Source organism: Chiloscyllium punctatum, chromosome 14 (assembly GCF_047496795.1).
Source record: "Chiloscyllium punctatum isolate Juve2018m chromosome 14, sChiPun1.3, whole genome shotgun sequence".
NCBI lineage: Eukaryota > Metazoa > Chordata > Chondrichthyes > Orectolobiformes > Hemiscylliidae > Chiloscyllium > Chiloscyllium punctatum.
In genome coordinates this window covers 12375365-12400087 of record NC_092752.1, presented here as the reverse complement: position 1 = coordinate 12400087, position 24723 = coordinate 12375365, and the positions used below count along the sequence as shown (strand labels likewise).

The 24723-nt window shown below is 42.2% G+C and overlaps 2 protein-coding genes across 4 annotated transcripts in view; one reads left to right on the top strand and one right to left on the bottom strand.

Annotated features, from left to right (window-relative positions):
* The window catches only part of aimp1a (aminoacyl tRNA synthetase complex interacting multifunctional protein 1a), a 66578-nt gene extending 65555 nt beyond the window's left edge, over positions 1–1023 (bottom strand). Inside the window, exon 1 of one of the 2 annotated variants that reach the window (XM_072583902.1) lies at positions 879–1023. Coding sequence is in view for 1 of the 2 variants with exons in the window: in XM_072583901.1 (XP_072440002.1) it covers positions 761–762 (2 nt within the window). In the remaining variant the exon portion in view is untranslated. Of the gene's footprint in view, positions 1–760; positions 821–878 lie in introns of those variants that run through there. The other variant, XM_072583901.1, reaches the window with a different exon arrangement.
* An 80-nt stretch (positions 1024–1103) lies between these two features.
* The window catches only part of tbck (TBC1 domain containing kinase), a 195960-nt gene continuing 172340 nt past the window's right edge, over positions 1104–24723 (top strand). Inside the window, exons 1-2 of one of the 2 annotated variants that reach the window (XM_072583894.1) lie at positions 1104–1145; positions 21360–21581. In XM_072583894.1, the coding sequence (XP_072439995.1) occupies positions 21389–21581 (193 nt within the window). In that variant the 5' untranslated portion in view covers positions 1104–1145; positions 21360–21388. Of the gene's footprint in view, positions 1146–19647; positions 19668–21359; positions 21582–24723 lie in introns of those variants that run through there. The other variant, XM_072583895.1, reaches the window with a different exon arrangement.

Below are 24723 nucleotides of genomic sequence, written 5' to 3'. Positions count from 1 at the left end.
GGGGTTGTTGGGTGGGGATTGATGGCTGGGGAATGTTGTGGGGATGGGGATTGATGGCTGGGGAGGGGTTGTATGGGTGGGGAGTGATGGCTGGGGGGGGTTGTGGGGATGGGGAGTGATAGCTGGGGGGGGGGTTGTGGGGGTTGTGGGAGTGGGGAGTGATGGCTGGGGGGGGATGGGGATTGATGGCTGGGGGGTTGTGGGGATGGGGATTGATGGCTGGGGGGGTTGTGGATTGATGACTGGGGAGGTTGTGGGGGTGGGGAGTAATGGCTGGGGGGGTGGTGTGGAGGTGGGGATTGATGGCTGGGGTCATTGTGGGGGTGGGGATTGATGGCTGTGGGGTGTGGTTGTGGGGGTGGGATTGATGGCTGGGGGTGTTATGGGGGTGGGGAGTAATGGCTGGGAGGGGGGGGTTGTGGGGGTGGGGAGTGATGGCTGGGAGGGGGGGTTGTGGGGGTGGGGAGTGATGGCTGGGGGGGTGGTTGTGGGGGTGGGGAGTGATGGCTGAGGGGGTTGTGGGGGTGGGGAGTGATGGGGGTGGGGAGTGATGGGGGTGGGGAGTGATGGCTGGGAGGGGGGTTGTGGGGGTGGGGATTGATGGGGTGTTGTGGGGGTGGGGATTGATGGGGGGGTAGGGAGTGATTGGGGGGGGTTGGGGGTGTGTGGGGGGGGGTTGGGGGTGTGGGGGGGGGGTTGGGGGTGTGGGGAGGGGGAGGGGGAGGGAGGGGGGGGTCTGTGGGGGAGGAACGTTACTCACATCAAATTCCTACCGTCCTGACACCAGGGGCCTCTGACAGCCTCCGCATGCCGCCTTACAGCTGCCTGTCTGAAGCCTGACAATTTACACCCACCACTCACACCCCGCATAATCTCACCTGGCCACAGAGAAACAAAAGATCCCCGCGATCCGAATATGAAACACCGTCGCTCCGGTGTTACTTTCCCGAAAGAAGGAAAAGCGGCGTGGGCCCCCCCCCCCCGAGGGACGGGGCTTGACTTACTGACGCGGCGCGCTCTGGCCGAGCATTGTGGTAGCTGTAGTCCTGGTGCACCGACCTGTACTCTGTTTAAACTCGGAGAACTACAAGTTCCAGTGTGCACTGGTGCCCTGCGACGGGCTGTTTCCTGAAGAGAGACAAATGGTAAGGAACTAGCTTTGTGCTGAGGGATGAAGTTGAATTGCTGTAAACTGGGGAATAAAATGTTGGTGATTTCTATCTAACAGTCGCTTTGCTTTAGATAATTAATTATTCTGTTTCACTTCTTTTCGTTGACAAGGCCAACATGGGATGGTTTATTATCTTTAAAGTGCTATGGTAATGTAAGATGTTGTTGAAGAATGATAACAATTTTATGTTAAAGCACATTCACCTTGTGAGCACTTGCATCCAGCTCCAGCAGGCCCATTTAATTCCTTATCATAACTTGTCACTTCTCTTGGGTGTGGTTCACCATTCATTCATTCGACAGCATTCGAATTCACAATTCCCATCTATGCGTCCAATATGTTGCCTGGATATATTCAACCTCTCCTCATAAGTTAACACTTTGCCACTAGAAATTGCTTCTTAAACTTTACAAATAAGTACAGTTCCTGATATCACCACTCCCATAGTTTCGAGTCTGGACTAATCCTGATTTGTACCTCCAGAATTACATAATAACTAATTAAGTTGAGCTTCCCTTTAATGTGAATGATTTGGATATGGGCTTGATCGCTGGGTTTTCTTAGTTTCATTGTAGGTATGTCCTTCATTCCTTGCTACTCCAATCTTAACTGTTTTGCCTTGTCTGTCAACTCTGCTTTCTTTCAGTATCTTTTCCTCTTTGTTAAGCAAGGATGTAAACTGATTGGAGGTAGTTCAGAGGAAGTTTATAAGATAATTTAAAATTAAGTACTGCATCGACTGAAGATCTGAAATCAAAACCAAGCATTGGAGAAATTCAGAAGGTCTGTCAACATCTGTGGAGAGGGAAATATTTTGAGTCTGATATGACTTCAGTTCTGAAGATGAATTGGTATTTGTCTCTCCAGAGATGTTGCTAGATCTCCTGTGTTTCTCCAGCATCGTCTACATTGGCATTTATTCACCTGTCTCACTATATTTGTCTCTCTGTTCTGCCACAAACCTTACTAATTTCTTTGTACCTCCCCTAATACTTTAATAACTTCTCACTGAGTTTATTTTTCTTTCTTAATGTTTTTTTCACGGTCGCAACTTTTTCTCTATTACTATTCTTGTCTGGCTTTCATCTTTGACTTCCTTGATTCCCTCCTTCTGCATTGACGCACAACCAGATTGTTCTGTTGTGATATTTATCATTGTAAAGGTTTGCCTATGGCAGACCTCTTGCCTGTAAACAAATTATCATGGGATCAGGTTCATTTCAGAGACTAGAGCATGTAATATCATTTGTCGGTTCAGTGCAGAAGTGGCAGAATGCTGTATTATTTTCCTATAAAATGTCACTTGGAGGTGAAAAATATCCCATTACTATATTTGAGTAAGAGTAGGGCAGTTTTCTCACCTACATCTGACCAACTTTTTTTATTTCAAACAAGTTGGGGGGAGCCCAGAACGAGGGCATAGGTTTAGTCTGAGAGTGGAAACATTTAAAAGAGACCTAAGGGATAACTTTTTCGCACAGAGTGTGTTGCATGTATGGAATGAGCTACCAGGGGAAATGGTCAAGGCTGGTACAATTACAATAATTACAATAATTACAATTAAAAGGCATCTGGATGAGTATATGAATAGGAAGGGTTTGGAGGAATACAGGCCAAATGCTGGCGAATGAGACTAGATCAATTTAAGATGTCTGGTTGGCATGGACGAGTTGGACTGAAGGGTCCAACTGTATATCTCTATGACTCTAAAGTAACAAAACCTCATAATCTGGAGACCTATCATAACCAGAGGATTTTTGCAGTGTGCATATTGGCTGTAATTTAGTTATTTTGCTGTAAATTGTATCAGTCTTTGAGGAGTATCCAGTTTTCTTGCATTCTGTTTGAAATTCAGAGCTCATCCTTAATTTGGATAATATAGCAGCTAATTTATGCTGTCTCATTTGTGGTTTGTCCACATAGTTTGACTATTTTTACAGAAAATTACCATGTATTTTACACATGCCTGATGAGGTTTGTCACTTGAAAGTGCATTTACTGTGACTAGGATATGTTTCTTGTCTTAGAGTGATGACAGTATTTGCTGACTTGTGTTAGGTTAGCTCAGTGGTAGCCCTCTTGCTTCAAAGTCAGAACGTTGTGCGTTTTAAGATCCTGTCTAACACAGTGCTGCTGGGGAAGTGTTGCACTGTTCAATATGTATCAGATGAGACTAGAAATTAAGAACCTATAAACTCACCCAAGCATACAATAAAGATTCAGTTTTGATAGTTGATAAAAAGCAGGGAAATACTCCTGGTATCTTTGCCGAAATTTGTTCATTAACCATTACTTAGAATTGCTGCATTTTCTACTAAAGAATCCCTACAGTGTGGAAACAGGCCCTTCAGCCTTACAGGTCCACACCGACCCTCCAAAGAGTAACCCACCCAGACCCATTCCACTATATTTACCCCTGACTAATGCACCTAACCTATATATCCCTGAACACTGGGCAATTTTAGTTCAGCCAATTCACGTAACTTGCACATCTTTGGATTGTGGGAGGAAACCGGAGCACACGGAGGAAACCCACGCAGGCACAGGGAAATGTGCAAACCCCAGACAGTCACACGAGGTTGGAATTGAACCCTGTCCCTAGCGCTGTGAGACAGCAGTGCTAACCACTGAGCCACCCTGCTGACAAGCAACAATTTCACACATCCAAAGTACTTCACTGGCTGCAGAGTGCTCAATCAGAACTTACTCTTATGGATGCTAAATAAATGTGTTTCTATACTTAAGAGTAAATCTTCCAAAACATTTCTCATTCCATGGGTTCCTAACTTTGATCTACAGTGTTCAGCATAAAGTGACCTTCTGTTTTGGGGCACCATGCTGAGTTTGCAGCTGTTCCCCTAACATCAGTGACAGAAATCCGTGTCAGTCACATTGAAATAGGGCCAGTATTGTACTGGTTTGAAATTCTTCACTTAAACCTGACTTTTTGCAGTGTTTGTCACTAAGCTACGGCAGTGATGCTGAAAAGATTAATTGAGGTAATTGCATCTGGTATTCAGGCAGATATGCCAAATTAGGTCGTGCAGTGACTATATTTGGAAAGTACTCTCTGATATTTTCTCTCTGGAATTAAGAATCTAGTGGGAAGTGCCACACTGATTAGTCACATAGGGACAATTCTGGTTCTCATCAACATCAATGATATTGAGAAGGACAGTTACAATTGCAGGCGCAGTACATTTGAATTGAAAAACATCAACTTTTTGTGTTCACTGCATGAAGGCAGATTCAGCCCACAATGTTACAATCTCCAACATAATTAGGGCAAGAAGGCAGGTTCTAAATCCAGTCCAGTTGGAATAGGACTTTAAATCTATGTCCTCTGATTATTGCCCCCTTTCATCCAATCTACGTCCATCACAGTCATAGGTGTCTATCAGAACCCCTGTCAGCCTTTGTTACTCCAGTCCCGCAGTAAGTAACTCACATCCAAAACCCTGTCCACCATCTATACGAAACAAGTTAGGAGCAATACAATTTTCTCCACTTGTCTGTATGAGCACAGCTCCATCAAACAATTAAGAAACTGGACTCCTGGAGGATAAAGCAGCCAACCTGATTGATGCTACATCCATAAACACTCACTCTATTCACGTTGACACATAGTAGCAGCAGTATATCCCATCTGCAACACACACTGCAGAAATTCACCAGGACTCCTTAGATAGCACACTCCAAAACCATAACTACTGCTGTATGGAAGGCCAAGGATGGCAGATACATGAGAACACTACCACCTGCAAGTTCCCCTCCAAGCCACTCACCCTCCTGACTTAAAAATATTATCATTGTTCCTTCAGTTTTGCACAGTCAAAATCCAGGAACTCTTTCCCTAAAGGTCTACTTACAGCACACGGGTTGCAGAAGTTCAAGGACGCAGCTCACCACCACTGTCTTAAAGGCAATTAGGGATGGACAATAAATGCTGACCCAGCCACCATTTGCATATCATCTGAATAAATTTTAAGAAGGACAGTGTTTTGAGATAATATGCAGGCCAGTAAGAAGAGAACTCTGTTCTGAAAATGAAGTCATGAATTAGATTCATCGCTGTATTAGAAGTGGGGTAGTTTCAATGGTAGAGACACATTTTGCTTTGAAGTTGAAAGATTACAGTCTTGTTGACAGGACATGTGTTTCGGCAGAGCTTTCTCTGTGGTCTAAGCTTTAATTAGAAACCAGGGAGGTAGCTCAAGTCTGAAACAGTAGAATGGAGACCCAGGTTAGAACCAAAGGTTGTAGCTTTGGGCTATTACCACTAAAGTATTCTGAAGAAAAGAAAATTTGGATGCTGGAAATTGGAATTAAAATAAAAAATGGCAGAAAATTCCGGTCTGTCAGCATCTGTGGAGAGAGAAGTCAAGTTAATGTTTCTGTTCTATGACCTAGTTTTTAGAAGGGTTACAGAACAGAAATGTTAACTTCTTAGTTTTCCTGCACAAATGCTGCAACATCTGCTGAGTATACATTTTCTTTTGACTTGGTTTATTGTTGTCACATGTACTGAGTTATAGTGAAAAGTGTTGTTTTGCATGCTATACAAGCAGATTGTACTTTGTATCATGCATCGGGTTGGGGGTGACAACATAGTCATAGAGGTGTACAGCATGGAAACAGACCCTTCGGTCCATGCCGACCAGATATCCCAATACAGTCTAGTCCCACCTGCCAGCACCTGGCCCATATCCTTCCAAATACTTCCTAATCATATACCCATCCAAATGCCTCTTAAATATTGCAATTGTACCAGCCTCCATCACTTCCTCTGGCAGCTCATTCCATACACATACCACCCTCTGCGTGAAAATGTTGCCTCTTAGGTCTCTTTTATATCATTCCCCTCTCACCCTAAACCTATGCCTTCTAGTTCTGGACTCCCAGACCCCAGGGAAAAGACCTTTTGTCTATTTATCCTATCCATGCCCCTCATAATTTTGTAAACCTCTATAAGGTCACCCCTCAGCCTCCGACGCTCCAGGGAAAACAGCTCCAGCCTGTTCAGACTCTCCCTACAGCTCAAATCCTCCAATCCTGGCAACATCCTTGTAAATCTTTTCTGAACCCTTTCAAGTTTCACAACATCTTTCCGATAGGAAGGAGACCAGAATTGCACGCAATATTCCAACAGTGGCCTAATCAATGTCCTGTACAGCCGCAACATAGTGCAGAATACAGTGTTAGAGCCACAGAGAAGGTGCAGAGAGTGAAATCTTTGAGAGGTCCATTCAAAAGACTGATAACAGCAGGGAAGAAGCTGTTCTTGAATCTGTTTGTGCATGTATTCAAACTTTTATAACTTCTGCTCAACTGAAGAGGGTGGAAGAGAATATAACCGGGGTTGATGGGATCTTTGATTACGATGGTTACTTTCCTGAGGCAATGGGAAGTATAGGTTCAGTCAATGGATGGAAGGCTGGTTCGCGTGATGCACTGGGTTGTGCTCATGACTTTTTATGATCGTGTGTATTATGTTAAAAGAAAAATAATTGTCATGTAAGTTTGGATCATTTTTATTCCCTGCAGGCAGAGCATTGACAGTTTCTCTTGTAAACTAATGTGACTGAAAAGTCGTAATTATGTCAGACTTTTTAAATCCTGGTTTACAAAGCTTAGTTTTGTTATCTGTTCTTGCCAAGAACATTGTGCAGTTTCTAAGGCAGGCATGTTTTTTTTTGCAATTAGAATTTAGAGACATTTTAATAGTAAAGAAGGCATGATGAAGGAAATGTCTTGAGATAAACTAGCTCTGTGTTCAGAGGTGGGGCAAGTGCAGGGACATGGAAGTAGGAATACTCCCATCAAGCATGTTCTGCCATTATATTAAATTATGGCTGATCATCTACCTCAAAGTTTGCCCAAGGTATCCCCATATCCCTTAATGTCATGATTCTCCATAAATTGAACAATTTTTGCCTTGAATGTTCTCAGTGATTGAGCTTCTACACCTGCCTGAGCAAGAGAAGTACAAAGTTTCACCCCGAGCAGAAAAATTACTCCTCGTCTTAGTCTTGATTGGCCTACCATTTCTTCTGAAATTGTTCGCTTGTTCTAGATTCACCAGCCTAAGCAAATGTCATATTTTCATTCCCACATCATATTTTAAGATACAGTCAGATCACTCTTTATTCTTCAAACTCTAGATAATACAGTCCCAGTGTCCTCATTGTCTTCTCATCAGACAGCCCACATCCCAGTGATTAAGTTGATGAAATTCTGTTGCACTTCCTCAATGGCAAGCATATCAATCTTTAGATAAGGGGAGCACGTATGTACAAAGGCTCTACACAACTGCAGCAAGACATCTTTTTCCTGTGTGCAAGTTCCCTTGCGATGAAGGCCAACATACTGTTAAGATTAGAGTGGTGCTGGAAAAGCACAGCAGGTCAGGCAGCATCCGAGGAGCATGAAAACCAACATTTCTGGCAAGATCCCTTCCTGATGAAGGGCTTTTGTCCGAAACATTGATTTTCCTGCTCCTAGGATGCTGCTTGACCTGCTGTGCTTTTCCAGCACCACTCTAATCTAGACTCTAGTTTCCAGCATCTGCAGTCCTTGTTTTTACCAACATACTGTTTGCCTTCCTCACTGACGGTTGCACCCACATTCTAGTTTTTAGTGACTCATGAACAAGGAGACAAAAGTTCTTTTGGATACCAGCACTTCCGAACTTCTCATCACTTGAGAGAGATTCTGCCTTTGTACGTTTTCTACCAAAGTGAATAGCCTCCCATTTAAATATATTATGTTCCATCTGCTATGTTCCTACAAAATTGATTTGCCCTGTCTAGGTCAGCTTGAAATTCCCTTGCATTCTTCTGAAAACGTGCATTCCCAACTGGTTGTAAATTTGGAAAGAGACATTTTCTAATCAACCTGTTTGGAGGTACTATTTCTGGAGGCCCAAATTCATCCCTCAATTAATGGCACAAAAGGAAGTGAACTAATGAAAGGAAAGGAAAGTGAAGGAGTTGGTGCAGGGGGCAGGCTTTCAATTCTTAGATCATTGGGACGTCTTCTGGGGCATGGGAGGGAACCAATATCCTGCAGGGAGGTTCACTAGTTTTACTCAGGAGGGTTTCAACAAGAATGGCAGAGGACTGGGAACCAGAGCATCAGGTGGTGGGATGGAGGGGAAGGTATATATTAGGACCAGTAAGTCAGAAAGAAAAGACAGGCAGAGACAGGTAAATGAACATGATGGTACTAGTGAGCTGAAGTGTGTATATTTCAACGCAAGGAGTATTATAGGTAAGGTAGCTTGGATCAACACTTAGGGCTATGATGTTGCAGCCATTACAGAGTCTTGGTTGAGAGAGGGACAGGACTGGCTGCTCAACGTTCCAGGGTTTTGTTGCTTTAGAGGAGATAGCAAGACAGGTAAGAGATAGAGGATTTGCATTACAGATCAGGGATAATATTATATCTGCACTCAGAGAGGACAGACTGGAGGGCTCTTTCACTTAGGCAATATGGGTAGAGCTCAAAAATAAGATGGGTGCAATCACTCTGATTGATAGGATTATACCAAAGGCCCCAATATCCACTGAGGAACAAACATGTAGGCAGATTATGGAAAGGTGTAGTAAAACCAGATGTCAGAGTGGGTGATTTTAACTTTCCCAATATTGACTGAGACTCTCTTAGAGCATGAGGCTTAGATGGGGCAGAATTTGTTTAGTGCATCCAAAAGGGTTTCTTGAAACAGTATGTGGATCATCCAAGTAGAGGAGGAGCCATACTGGATCTTGTACTGACTAATGATTCTGGCCAGGTAACTGACCATTTAGTGAGAGAGCATTTTGGAAACAGTGATCACAACTCCTTAGGTTTTAAGATAGTTATGAATGAGGATAGATCAGGACCTTGTGGGAAGATACTAAACTGGGGGAGGGGAAATTACATCAGTATTAGGCAGGAGCTAGGAAAGAGCTGTAATCAGGTAAGTCCACATTTGACATGTGGAAATTGTTTCAAGACCTACTGATGAGAGTTCAGGACCAGCATGTTCCAGTCAGAAAGAAGGACAAGGATGGCCAGGTAAGGGACCCTTGGATAATGAGGGAGTTAATGAATTTAGTCAAAAGGTTAAAAACAAAAGCATTTTTAAGACTTAAGAAGGTAAAATCAGACAGGATCCATGAGGAATATAAAGAAAGCAGGAAGGAACTGAAACACGAAATTAGGAGAACAAGAAGGGACCATGAAATGACCTTGGCAAGTTGGGTTAAAGACAATCCTATAGGATTCTATCGATATGGTAAAATCAAGAGGATAACTGGGGAGAAGGTAGGTCAACTCAAGGATAAAGAAGGGAATTTGTACTTGGAGGCAGAGGATGTGGGTGAGGTTCTAAATGAGTACTTTGTACCAGTATTTACCCAGGATAAGGAAATGGAGAGTAGTGAAATATCTGTGGAGCATGCTAATATGCTAAGGCATTTTGAGATCAAGAAAGAAGTGGTGTTGGGTCTTCTGAAGAGTGGATAAGTCTGCATGGCCTGATGGTATCTAACCCAGATTATTGAAAGAGGCAAGAGAGCAGATTGCTGGAGCCTTTGTATCCTCACTAGCCACAGGAGGGGTCGAGGAGGACTGGTGAGTAGTTAACATTGTTTCTCTATTCAAGAAGTGAAATAGAGATAATTCAGGAAATTAGAGGCTGGTGAGTCTCCCATTTGTGGTTTGAACGTTATTGGAGAAAATTCTTAGGGATAGGATTTACGCATATTTGGAAAAACGCGGCTTAATTAGGGACAGTCAGCATGGCTCTTTGAAGGGCAGGTCATGTCTTATTAACTTGAATTTTTTCGAGGAGGTGACAAAGGTGATTGAGAGTGGAGCAGTGGATGTTGTCTATGTGGATTTTAGTAAGGCTTTCAACAAAGTCCCTCATGGTAGGTTCATCCAGAAGATTAAGATGCATGGGATCCACGGTGACTTCGCTGTGTGGATTCAGAATTGGCTTGCCCATAGAAGGCAGAGGTATAGTTTTATTGGTGGTAGGGTGATTTTCAGGCTGGAGGTGCATGACTAGTGGTGCTCTGCAGGGATCCATACTGGGACCTCTGCTGTTTGTGATATATATAAATGACTTGGTTGAAAATATAGGTGGATGGGTTAGTAAGTTTGCAGACAGCACAAAGATCACTGGAGTTGTGGATAGTGTAGAAGGTTGTCAAAGCATACAGTGGGATATGGATCGGTTACAGATGGAGTTTAATCTGTATAAGTGTGAGGTGCTGCACTTTGGGAGATCGAATGTTAAGGAAATGTATACAATTAATGGCAGGTCCCTGAACAGCACTGATGTACTGAGGGATCTTGAAGTTCAAATCCTGAAAATGGCCACGCAAGTAGATAGGGTGGTAAAGACGGTGTATGGCATGCTTGCCTTTATTGATTGGGGATTAAGTATAAGAGCTGAAAATGTGTTGTTGGAAAAGCGCAGCAGGTCAGGCAGCATCCAAGGAACAGGAGAATCGACGTTTCGGACGTCCGAAACGTCGATTCTCCTGTTCCTTGGATGCTGCCTGACCTGCTGCGCTTTTCCAGCAACACATTTTCAGCTCTGATCTCCAGCATCTGCAGTCCTCACTTGCTCCTCGCTTAAGTATAAGAGTCAGGATGTTATGTTGCAGCTTTATAAGACTTTGGTTAGGCCACACTTACTGCATTCAATTCTGATCGCTACATTGAGAAAGTGTATAAGGTATGAGCTGGTAGGGAAAGAATTAACTTTAGGGTTGTTTGACAAAAGGCTCGGCTAGCATGACTTGGACCAGATAAGAACTTGCTTGGGTGCCGGAGACAAGGCTAGTAGGTTGACGAGGTGAAACAGCATTCCTTATGTAAAGCCATTTGACAAGATGAAGAAACATTCATTGTATAATGCCAGATGGCTTAATCTTTACTGTTGATGATCGCTGATTGTAACAGTCACCCAATCAATATAGGTGTTGCCTTATTTGGAGGCTGCTCCCAGTAAGTGACTATATAATTCATTAATAATCTGCTGTTCGAGAGAAGACCAAGGACTCATGTCTCTGTGCACATCTGCGATTGTTCTTTCTCCCTCCATTGCCCGGAAGAAAGATGAAAGAGGTAAAGCCATCCTGTGTCTCTGAGTGTTTGCTTCACCTGATACAGGTATAGGGAAATGGACGACAACATTACAGGAAGGATATGGAAGCTTTGGAAAGGATGCAGAAAAAGTTTACCATGATGCTGTCTAGATTAGAGGCTATGAGCTATAAGGAGAGGTTAGGAAAAACTCAGGTTGTTTTCTCTGGAGCGGCAGAGTCTGAAGGGAGACTTGATAGAAGTCTACAAAATTATAAGATGCATAGATAGGGTTGACGATCAGAATCATTTTTCTAGAGTTGAAATATCTAAAACTAGGGGCCATGCATTTAAGGGGGGAGGGGGCAAGTTCAAAGGAGGCGTGAGGAACAAGGTTATTTTTACATAGAGTGGTAGGAGTGTGGAACACACTGTCATTTTGGTCATGGAGGCAGCTACAATAGGGGCTTTTAAGAGACTTTTAGATCAACACATGAATGCAAGGAATGGAGGGCTATGGACCAAGGTCAGGCAAAAGGGATTAGTTTAATTTGGCGTCTTGTTTGGCACAACATTGTGGTTGAAGGACCCGTTTCTGTGCTGTGCAGTTTTGTTCTGTGTTCTACCTAAAGTTATCCAATTGTCCAAGTGAATTGGCTGCAGAGTTTCCTACATTACAACAGCAATAATACTTCAAAACTATAAAGCACTCTGGATCGAGCAATGGTTATACATGGTGCATTATGAGTATAAGTCATTCTTTACTTATCTCAGTGTAAAGATCCATTGTTGGGAGAAATGATGGCCTACTGGTATTAATTCAGAGACCTTGGCACTCTTTTGGCACAGTGGTTGTGTCCCTATGCGAATATATATTGGGTATAAGTGGGCAGGGAAAGAGTTAAGTTCTGAGTTTTGTGAAATAAGAGGTTCAGCAGAGCATGATTCAGATCAAATAAGAACTTAGTTAGCAATGGGGTGCTGGAGGCAAGGGTAATGGGTTAACAAGGTGGAAAAGCAGTCATTATGTAGAGCCATGTAACAATACTGGAAGCATTTAGTATGTGAGGTCAGTTTAATAATGTGAAGTCAGTTATTCATTGTGTAACAGCAGATGGCTTAATCTTTGTCATTGACACTCGCTGATTGTAACGGTTACCCAATTAATATGTATGTTGCCTTATCTGGATGCTCCTTCCTATAAAGTGACTATATGGTTAATTGAGAAACTGTTGTTCCAGAGAAGTCTGTGAACTCATGTCCCTGTGCACATGGGCGATTGTTCTCTCTCCCTCCAGGGCCTGGAGTAAAGATGAAGGAGGTAAGACTATACTATGTCTCTGAGCATTTTGCTTCGACTGAGGGGGGAGGGGGAAACGGGACGACACCGACCCTTGGACTAGGAGACCCAGGATCCTCCCACCTGCTCCAGAGTTGTCTAATAACGTCTCTGAACAGGTTGATTAGAAAAATAGGTCAAATTCTTTAAAAAATGTTCTGGGTTCGAATCACACCGTGGTAGAGAGTGGATTTTGAATTCAATAAACTCCTGGAATTAAGATTTTAATGATGACCTTGTTGATTGTTGGAAAAAAATCATCTAATTTACTAATAATCTTTAGGGAAGGAAATTGCCATTCTTACTTGGTCTGACGTACATGTGACTCCAGACCCACAATAAAGTAATTGACTTTGAACACTCCTCTGGGCAATTACATATGGACAATAAGTACTCGCCTAGCCAGTCATCCTGCATCCTGTGAATGAATGAAAAAGAAGTTAAAAATCACATGACACCAGGTTATAGTCCAACAGGTTTATTTGGAAGTACAAGCTTTCGGAGTGTTACTTCTTCGTCAGGTAGCTAGTGGAGCAGGATCATAGGACGCAGAATTTACAGTAAAAGATCAAAGTGTCATATAACTGATACGATGTATTGAATAAACCTAGATTGCTGTTAAGTCTTTAATAACTTAGAATGGGTTGCAGGTTTTGATTCATTGATTTGTAAATCCCAGGACTTCTTTCAAGTCACATTCCTGAGATAGCTTAAGGTTTCATTAAAAAAAAAGTGACACCTCAGCTCAGACAATGCATTAAAGATGTGAGGTTGGAGTCTGTCTGTGTCCCAATCTTGAGTCAGACTGATTCTGTTTCCAAAGTAGGAATTTACAAAATATCACATGAACTCACATGTGTGTGTTTTTTGAACAAAATAGAATGTATCCGCAAATACAAATCTGCAAATTCAAATCCATCCCTTAGACGTGTGTGTGTGTGTGTGTGTGTATGCATATGTCATGAATAAAATAGAGGCAGCATAGATCAATATGAATTTTTGGTATGGGTGATTTGGGGAGGGGTCATTTCTTCAATGTTTCTCAAGTGGACAGCACTGATTGGCTATCCTATTGAAAAAAATGTGCTTTGGCATTGGTCCAATTAGGCTAATTAGGAAGCATTTCTATTCCTTCAAGAACCAGGACGTTTGATCTGTTTGTAAGCGCTTGGCACCAATGCTAAATGCTCAATGTAACCTCCAGTAGGAGTTTGGAAGCTAGTTTTGGTCTGTGAATTACGAGTGATGTGACCAATCTTAAATTATCATTTTGCAACTTACATCCTTCTTTGTTCTTATATCCAGAAGTGTTACCTCACACAACTGACCATCTTAACACCAAATGACTATGACTTTATTTTTGTTTTAAATATTGACCATCATCAGTAATCACCACCATGCAGCCAATTAGAAATTTACATGCAAAGTGCATTGTGGGCAAATGCAAGCCATCAAAAGTGAGGCAACTTCGACTTTTTCTTTTTTTTAATTTCAAAAATATACTTTATTCATAAAATTATTTGGATCTCTATACAATTGGTCATGCCATTCTTGTGCACACATTATATTGCTTTACATACAGACATTTGAAATTTATTTTTCCTATATAGAAGTCTGTACATTTACTAACCAGCTCTTCTGCTGAGGCGTCAGCAGAGCCCAAATGTCTGGGTGAGCCCCCTGTTCTTTTTAGGCAGGCAGATGTTACACGGTGGTCTTTCCCCACCGCACCTTGGCGGTAGCTGCCCCAAGCTTCAATGTGTCCCTCAACACGTAGTCCTGGACCTTGGAATGTGCCAGTCTGCAACACTCAGTTGGGGTCAACTCCTTCAGCTGGAAGATCAACAGGTTTCAGACTGCCCAAAGAGCATCCTTCACCAAATTGATGATCCTCCAGGCACAATTGATGTTCGTCTTGGTGTGCGTCCCGGGGAACAGACTGTAGAGTACGGAGTCCTGCGTCACGGAGCTGCTCGGGACGAACCTCAACAAACACCACTGCATTCCTCTCCAGACTTCTTCTGCATAGGCATAGTCCAGAACGAGGTGTGTGACAGTCTCGTTTTCCCCCCCCCCCCCCCCCCCACCTCCCGCAGCCGCTTTGAACGCAGCGTGCAGTGCGGCAGAGAGTCCGAGCGTGCATAAAAGATCTCACAGGCAGAGCCCTTCTCACCACTAGCCAAGCCCTGTCTTGGTGCTTGTTGGAAAGTTCTGGCGATGAGGTATTCTGCCAAATGGCTTTGGCAGTCTGCTCAGGGAACCGCTTGACAGGATCCGCCCTCTCCTTTTCCCGAAGTGTCTCAAGGACACTACGTGCTGACCACTTCCTGATGGACTTGTGGTCATAGGTGTTTTTCTTCATAAACTTCTCCACGAAGGATAGGTGAGACGGAACAGTCCAACTACTCGGAGCATTCCTTCGCAACACCGGGGACAGGTAGAACCTCAGTATGTAGTGATACTTGGTGTTTGCGTACCGGGGATCCACACACAGCTTGATGCAGCCACACAGAAAGGTGACCATCAGGGTGAGGGTGGCATTGGTTGTGCTTTTTTCCCCATTGCCCAGATCTTTATACATAGAATCCCTTCGGACCCGGTCCATCTTTGATCTCCATATAAATTGGAAGATGGCCCGGGTGACTGCAGTGGCACAGGTTCTGGGAATAGGCCAGACCTGTGCCACGTATAACAGCAATGACAGTGCCTCACACCTGATGACCAGGTTTATACCCATGATGGGGAGCGATTGTAGCTTCCATCTGCACAGTTTCTGCCTCTTTTTCAATGTTTGTGAGGAGGGCTGCTGAAATATTTATGATTGTTGGCTTTTAAACCCATTTAGAAAAGTGGAACTATGTTAACTTCCACCTTTTGGAAGTTCGTGACTTTGAAACTCAATTGAGCAAGTCACTGAGATTTGAAGTAATTTAATATTTTACTGAACTCTCTCTGACATAAAGAATGCAGTGAAGTTTTTGGCCCAACATGGAGAGCATCTTACTGATCCTCATGGTAAGAAGGCAAACAGAAAATGGAATTTCAAGAAAGGAAAAGAAAAATAAGTGCGCAACTGCTTAGAGAAGGAAAGAGTGAGCAATCAATGGTTGGACAGAAGCAGGGAAACTGAGAGGGAAAAGGAATGAAAGCAGATAATTACTTCATCAACTAAATGTTCCAAGTTATTTTAGTGGTCAGACATTGAGTTCTAATTTCAAATGTTTATATCCAGAAGGCATTTGGGGTTTTATCTCTGTACCACACTCCTAATTGTAACTCATACCAAATGCTGATCAATTGGCCTTTATATTACATATCTTGAACATGAAGCAAAGTTGGAATGTCCTTCATTAACCCCTGCCTGTTTATGCACTTAAGAGCAGATGGTGAGTACATTTCTTGAATTCTACTACTTTGCGTTTTGCTTCACGTTGTCAATTGGGCCGTGACGCTAGTATAAAGGCGAGAGGTCAACAATTTTTTGATGAAGGCAAAAGTGGGTACGGCAGATGCTGGAAATCAGAGTCTAGATTAGAGTGTTGCTGGAAAAGCACAGCAGGTCAGGCAGCATCTGAGGAGCAGGAAAATCGACGTTTCGGGCAAAAACCTCTTCATCGGGAATGAAGGCAGGGAGCCTCCGGGGTGGAGAGATAAATGGGAGGGAGATAAATGATAATGATGAACCTAATTTATTAACTTGTTCTATTTCCTTAATGAAAGTAAATCAAGGTGACTTGTTAACTCTGCATGGACAACATGCATTGTAGCCTTGCACAGTAAAAATAAGGAGTTTGAGAATATTTAGAATTAATTTAGTGAAAGATTGTCTTCACTGAGATTTGTGAAGACTTCTTAAATTGCTGTCCTTTTCCCATTTCCCAGCTGTAAAGTGATTGGACAAGTCTCCAGAGGAAAGATTTGGTGTTTGGTGAGGAGATGTCTAGTGCTAATTTAAAACTCTGATCTGTCATAAATAATTTCTGCTGCCTTGTTTTTGGTTTCAAATTTAACAGCCATGCAAACACTTAGTTCAAATTATCCACAATAGGAATTGCAATAGGCTGGGGTCTCTGTTTAGAACATAGAACAGTACAGCACAGAACAGGCCCTTCAGCCCACTATGTTGTGCCGACCATTGAGCCTCATGTAAGGTAAACCTCATGTACGAACCCTCAAATTTCTGTGACCATATGCATGTCCAGCAGTCTCTTAAATATCCCCAATGACCTCACTTCCACAACTGCTGCTGGCAACGCATTCCATGCTCCCACAACTCTTTGCGTAAAGAGAGTTTTCAGATTTATTGAAATGTGTTTGAATAAAATGTGTTTGCTTTCACAAGTATTTTCCAATCAACCAATCAGAGCTGTTGTAACACACTTCTGGAGCAGATGGAACTTGATCCTGGACCTCCTGGCCTAAAGGCAGGGACACTACCACTGTGTCCCAAAAGCCCTCTTCTACCTTTTTAACTTTATGCTTGGGTATGGTATCTTCTGCTTTACTGTACTGTAAGCCATTGCTTAGTAATGCTACCTCATTAACTTGAAACTCTCAGGTGAGACTTGTGATGACATCAGCAGATGCTGCTTTCAGTTGAAACAAGCTTATTGTCTTGGAAGGAGAAGAGAGAAAAACATTACTTGATAAATATTGTTGTTTAATGTGATAGTCAGTGGTGTAGTGTGGCTAATTGAAAATCCAGATGCAGCAAATTGTGCATTTGTAGACTTTGCTGTTAGGCATGCAAACTCCGTACTGATTTGCATTACTTACTGATAAAAATTTTAATCTTTTATTCCACTTGTTTTTAAAATGGAAAGAAGAAATGCAGAGTATTTCTTCTTTATCACAGAATGTGGGTGTCAGACATGATCAGGCTATTTGATAGTGCTGAGAGTATGGTTGGGAGGAGCTGGGGAAAACTGAAAGGAACATGTAACATGGTAAAATAAAATCTGGCTTTGTAGCAGTGAATGTCACTGTCTATTGCAGATTAAAAACCCAATCATCAGCTGCAAGATACACTCAGTGTTGCTGTATGTTGCAGTGTTCTGGTCCATACCCCACTCTCTACCATGCATTTTTCATCATGTCTAGTGGTGCAAAGTGATCTGTGTCTGCAGAGACATATTAATTTCTGGACAAGGGAGAGAGAAAATCTAACCCTCAGTGTGCATCTTTATAAAGATATGTGTATATGTCAGTCTACAAGCACCAATTTTCCTACTTGCTGAGGTTCAATCAGTTCCCAGTGCCGCAGAGGATGTCTATTCCATAATACCAGAAGGTACTGGAGCAGAATTAGGTCATTCAGCTCATTGAGTCTGCTCAGCCATTCGATCATGCTTGATATGTTTCTCAACCCTATTCTCTTTTCTTCTCCTTCGATTCCCTTACTATTCAAGAGCCTATCCATCACTTTCTTAAATACTCTGCCAGTCAATGTCTTGGCCTCCACAACCATCTATCATAGTTTCACAGTTCACCACCCTCTGGCTGAAGAAATTCATCCTCATTTCCATTCTAAAGGGACGTCCCTTCACTCTGGGGCTGTGCCCTCAGGTTGTATCTCTCTTACTAGTGGAAACATCTTCTCCACGTCCATTCTATCCAGGCCTGTCAGTATTCTGTACATTTCAAAGAGATCCCTCCTCACCCTTCTGAATTCCAAGTTCAGACACAGAGTTCACAAATACTTCTTGTGTGACAAGCCCTTTATTCCCAGGATCATTCTTGTGAACCTCCTCTGGACCCACTCCGAGGCCAGCACATCCTTCCTTAAATAAAGGGTCCAAAGCTGCTCACAATATTCCAAATGCAGTCTGACCAGAGTCCCATTGCCACAGAATGCTCCACCCATTTGGACTGTGCCATGCTGCCTGCCCCCCTTTTGTCGACATTTATGTAGAGAAACTCCTTTGACCACATCTGGGATGGATCTGCACTTGCAAAAAGGAGATGGTTGAGCCTTTTGGTTGGCGCCCTGAGAACACTGCTCTAGTAATTTGTGGAATGCCTCACAGCCAGAACTTTCAGATAAGCACTAAGATGCAGCTTGACTGGTTGTTAGAAAGTCCATCCCTGTCATATCCATGCTGCATGTCCCGAGTCTTAAGCTTCTTGCACAGTACCCTCAAAGCAGCGGTGGTGAGGAAACACCATTGTCCACTTCCTGCTAGAATAAGCCTTTGTGAGAACGCTCTGGAAAGAGATGCAGTGGTTTTCTGCAATGTTCATCTCAAGTAGGTCCTTGACACAAGGTTTTGTGCTTCATGGCCCATTCCCATAGATGCAAACCATGACAAATAACATAGGCAGCTGGTTAACCATCAACTCTAAAAGGCACTGTTTAGTCTACCTGAAACTCGGTGATCTTCCAGCGCAGAGTTTCCCATGCCGGCGTTTTGTAGACTGGCAGATGACACAGCCCAGGGTGATTTGCAGGCGATACTAAAACCTGAGACAGTCACTATGGAGGTTCAGTGAGGAACAGACACTTTCTAAGGTCTCCCTGCTGTATTATACCAAGGGTCTGGCACCTTGGTCAGTATATTATAATGGAATATAAATTGTAAATGTTATGTATAATTGGAATTGCATTGACGCACCTCAGACTGCCATGTACTACATGGAATGAATTTGAACTATATAGTAATTTTGATAAAGTCAAATTTGAACAGTTATGAAATATAATTTTACAAATCTTCATGAATAAGTTGTTATCGAACATCTCTAGAATAAAATAAAATGAATATTCATTATTTAGTGACATCCCAATGTTCTTTTCAGCTAAGAATTGCTATATATTCACCATTGTATCTATATTACAACAGTGACTACATTGCAGAAGTACTTTGCTGGCCGTTTGGGCATCCTGAGATTTTAAAAAGCTTTATCTTACTGTAGGTCTTTCATTCTACTCATCAGATAAATGAGGCAGCCAATTCACATGCACCCAACTTCATTGAACAACAAGACAAATAATCTCTCTTGGTACTGTTGGTTAAGTGTAAGCTCAGCTGCTATTTTCCCAATAGTACCACATCAATGTGAGCTGGGATTCCTAGTCACTAGGTGAGTGTGTCACTGCAGCTGCTGAAGTGGAAGTGTGTGTGACCGTGTGGAAAGATACAATGCACAATAGAGCTGTTGGCAGTCAAATCACTTACTTTCAAAGATTAGGGCAGTGCCAACGCTCTCTAGTTCTCTAATGGTGGCAAAAATGCTTTCAAAATATTTGATAATATCACCAAAAATGCTTTGAAATATTTATAAGATACAAGTGCATCAAAAAAAAGCTACTGTAGGATACGGTTGAAGTTATATAGTATCAGTTTGAGGCAAGTTATTCAGCTCTTCTCTCCCCTAGGGTCTGACCACTATCTACTGCCATGAGTTACGTGTGGTGGAATACTGTGGATGAGTGCAGCTCCAACTACACTCCATCAACTCTGCACCATCCTGGACAAAACAGTCATAAGGCATAGGAGCAGAAATTAGGCCATTCAGCCCAATGAGTCTGCTCTGCCATTCAATCATGGCTCAACCCCATTCTCCCGCTTTCTCCCTGTAACCCTTGATCCCCCAAATACTCAAGAACCTATCTATCTCAGTCTTAAGTATACGCAATGACCTGGCCTCCAAGGCTTTCTTAAGCAGTGAATTCCATAGATTCACCACTCTCTGGCTGAAGAGGTCCACTTGATTGGCACTTCACCCGCCACTTTAAGCACTCTCTGTGCACAGCAGCAGCACTGTGCATCATTTACAAGATGCACTGCAGTAATACACCATGGCTGCTTCAACAGCACCTTTTACACATGCAATCTATACCTCCTAGACAATGACGAGGGAGGGAAACATCCTCGCTGCAATTCCCAGCCCCAACCCCACCCCACCATGCCACACATCATCCTGACTTGGAACTATATTGCCATTCCTTCACTGTCCCTGGGTCACAACCTGGAACTGCCTTCCTAACAGCAGTGTGGTTATATCTATCATCCGACACTCCAAAAGCCAGTGTGCTTCCAATGAAACCTGTTGGACTATAACCTGGTGTTGTGTGATTTTTAACTTTGTACATCCCAGTCCAACACCAGCGTCTCCAAATCATGACAGTTGAGAATAGGCAATGATGCCCAAATCCTGTGAATGAATATTAAAGTAAAGTGACTATCTCTATTGTGCTTGAACTCAGCCCTCCTCTCATTCTCATTTCTTTGCATTTAGGTTAGCCATTGAGTGTTTTTGTACAGTTTTATAAGCAATAATTTGCAAATACTTTGACAAATGGTGTTTGAAAATGCTGTGGTAACTTGCATTTCTTCGTATCTATAATTATAAAAACAAATTTTTGATCACATTTATTTAATGGTTTGCTAGTTCCTCAATGTGAATTGCAGGTGTCTGGATATAGGAGCATAGGAACGTGAGTAGATCATTGGGTCTCTCAAGATTGTTTCACTGTTCAGTTAGATCATGATTGCTCTGTAACTTGACTGTATTTACCTACCATTGTTTCATATCCTTACTCAAAAATCTATCAGTCTCAGTCTTGATGGTTTTAATTCACCCCTTTTTTAGGTCGAGGTTGTGGTATTTACTGTTTAGCATTTGTGTGTACAAAAGTAATGTCTCTTTAAGCTTTTTGTTCACCCAAAGGAGATTCACTTTACTGTTTTGGCCGTCTTAGCTACTTGAAATGGCAGCTTTCATCCCACACTTCCTTAAATCTTTTGTGTATTCTTTTCTTTTTCTGCTCAGATTTGCAATGACACTGAATTGAGAGGAAAATGTTCCCGCTAAAAGATGCCCAGCTTGGAGCCTTCACTTTTTTTGCCTCAGCACTTCCACACGACGTGTGCGGCAGCAACGGGCTTCCACTCACCCCAAACTCCATCAGGATTCTGGGACGATTCCAACTCCTCAAGGCCATCTCTCATCCCCGGCTCTGCCAATATGTGGACATGTTGCGTGGAAAACATGGTGAGCTCTTTCTTGTACAGTGCATTCAGTGCTGATCTCCAGCATCCTTGAATCATGATCTTTGCAAGACATTTGGAGATAGATGAAAGAAAGACACAACATTAAAGTAATTAATTCTCAGTTAGATCCATGTCCTCCCAGTCGATGTGTGAGTATCTACTATTTTGTCACGTGACTACTTCCTTTTTGATGTTGGCATATTTCGACAATGCTCAATGTTGATAGAAGTTTTGTACCTACTGTAAAAAGAATACACATGAATAGGTATATCAGTGTTTACCCTTCTGTTTCATACAATTTTTAAATGTTTGGTGAGCCAAATAAATAAATTGTCAAAATCCAGACATGTTAAACTTTTTAAGAGCGAGGTGAACTGCCTTGCACATCAACTATGAATTGTATACACCAGTAACCAGAGACTGCAAATCAAAGAGTAGTAATCCAAGTCAAAACTCTGTTGTGAAGAATACAACAATGCCTTATTTGAATACGCCAAACAAATGCTATGAATACACCAAACTGAAAGAAGAAGGTAGGTTAAAATCTTCGAGGAGAAAGTGAGGACTGCAGATGCTGGAGATCAGAGCTGAAAATGTGTTGCTGGAAAAGCGCAGCAGGAGAGGCAGCATCCAAGGAACAGGAGAATCGACGTTTTGGGCATTTCCTGAAGAAGGGCTTATGCCCGAAACGTCGATTCTCCTGTTCCTTGGATGCTGCCTGATTTGCTGCGCTTTTCCAGCAACACATTTTCAGCAGTGAAAGAAGAAGGTAGTCATGATTTAAGTAACTTGCAGATTCAGATGAAGAAACAGTTCTTAAGTATTAACTCAAAACATCTAAATGCTGGGAAATGCACTTCTTTCAATTTGACATCAAGTGCCTCATGTAAATCTTAGCACAGAGAAAGCAAATCAAAGTGTTGCAGTGTCTGAATTTAGAACTGCTCAACTTGGGAAGATCTAAAATGTGGCACAATCTTCAGGCTGTTGAGGGTGCTGGACCTTAAAGTACCTGTAATTTAAATTTCTCGTGAAGTTTAAATGACCAATCTTTCTTCACTTTGTATATGTTTGACATGAGCAATCAGGCTTAGCAGTAGCTCAGTATGGGATGTTATAACGTTGTGCCATTACGTTATGTGTTGCATAAGGGGTATTCCCTCTGTTCCAGGTGCTAAACTGAAGCTAAAACACATTATTCCTCTGAGAGGCCATCACCTTGGATAAGATGATGCATGCATCAGAGAGTTACTGTTGTCATTGGTTCCATTGCTTATTGCTACCAATCCTAGATTGACCTAAGTGTTAATGTGAGCCACCGATGACTGAATAAATTAGCATTGCATTCTCAGTTTGTCAAAACATTACCATTCTGAGGAAACAATACTGGATATCATTCAACATTTTTATTACAGTGCTGTCTTAAAACTGTAATATTTTGAAAAATCAAACCAGAGATGCCCATTGTAACTGTGAAATTTGAAATAGACTGTATTCCATTTCTGTTGAAGCCTCAAGATCTGTTAAAGCATTCTGTACATTCAATTGTGGTAGGAGATGTAAAACCAAACCATTTTGTAAGTTCTGTCATATGAAATGAAGTTATGCTAAATCTTTATAAATCATTCATTGACCATATAAATACAGTGGCTACAAGACCAGGTCAGAATGCGGGTGTGAATCCAGCCATGGCACATGGTGGAATTTGAATGTAATAAAAATTTGATATTAAGAGTCTATTGATCACCATGAATCCATTGTCAATTGTTGGAAAAACACATCTAGTTTACAAGTGTCCTTTGGGGAAGAAAACTGCCATTCTTACTTGGTCTGATCTACATGTGACTCCAGACACACAGCAATGTAGCTGACTCTTAACTGCCCACTGGGCAATTAGGGATGGGCAATAAATGCTGGCCTGACCAGTGATGCCCACATCCCATTAATGAATAAAAGTAAAGAAGCTAGGAATCCAGCAGCAACGAACTCACCTTCTGATTCCTGTATGCTGATCCATCATCATCAAAGCCTAAATCAGGAGTGTGTTAGAATACTCCCCACATGTCTGTATGAGTGCAGTTCCATTAGCTCTCGAGAAGCTTGACACCATTCATGACAAAGCAGATTGCTTGATGGGCATCACAACAGCAAACATTCGCTCCCTCTACTACTGATGCTAATGTGCGGCAGTATGCGCCATTTATCTCCAAGATGCACTGGAACTCCCCACCTAATGGCATTGTTGGTAATAACATCAAATGGACTACAGCAGTTCACCATCTCCTTCTCAAAGGCAACTCTGAATGGACAAAAGATGTTGGCCTAGCCAGCAATACCCACATTCCATGAATGACTAAAGTCTAAACACTGAGTTTTATTTAAAAACAGAGGGCATTATACCCACTTCGTGGCACCAAGATTTAGGAAGGATGACAAGGCCTTTGAAAAAGTGCAGAGAGACAATTTAGCAGAATAACACGAGAGATGAAAAGCTTTATTTGCAAAGACATTGGAAGCTAGTTTTGTCCTTCTTTGAGCAAAGATGGTTAAGAGGTGATTTTATTTTGAAGTCTTGAAAAAGTGAAAGATCTTGACAGTGCATTAGCCAAAACAATCGCTGATTTAGGATAACTAGCAAAAGGGACAGTAGGAGATGACATGAAGATTAGACTAAGATATTAGGTTGTAGAAACCTCCCTGAAAACATGGTGCAAGCAGATGTAGTAACAACTTTCAAAAGGGGATTGGAGAATTAATTGGGAAGGAATAACTTGTAGGGTTCTGGAGCAAGAGTGAGGAAATTAGACAAAATTGATAGCTCTACCAAAGAGCTGACATTGGGCTGAATAGTCTCCTTCCACAATTTAATAATTCAGCAATTCTATTCTATGATTGCAAGGCTGTATGATTCTAACCACATTTGAAAGAGAGAGCCTGGAGGTTACTGAGCCAATTATAGTGTTATTACAGTGTTGTTGCCAGTAATGTACTGCAAAATTGGATGATATTTAAACCAGTGAACAGATGCTGGATTTAAATTTATGAGGCATGTGGTAAGCATTAGTTGAACAATACAATATTTCTGATTGTGTGCATGGACATGAATACCAAGATAACGAGGTGGATGCCATGATTGCAGGTGC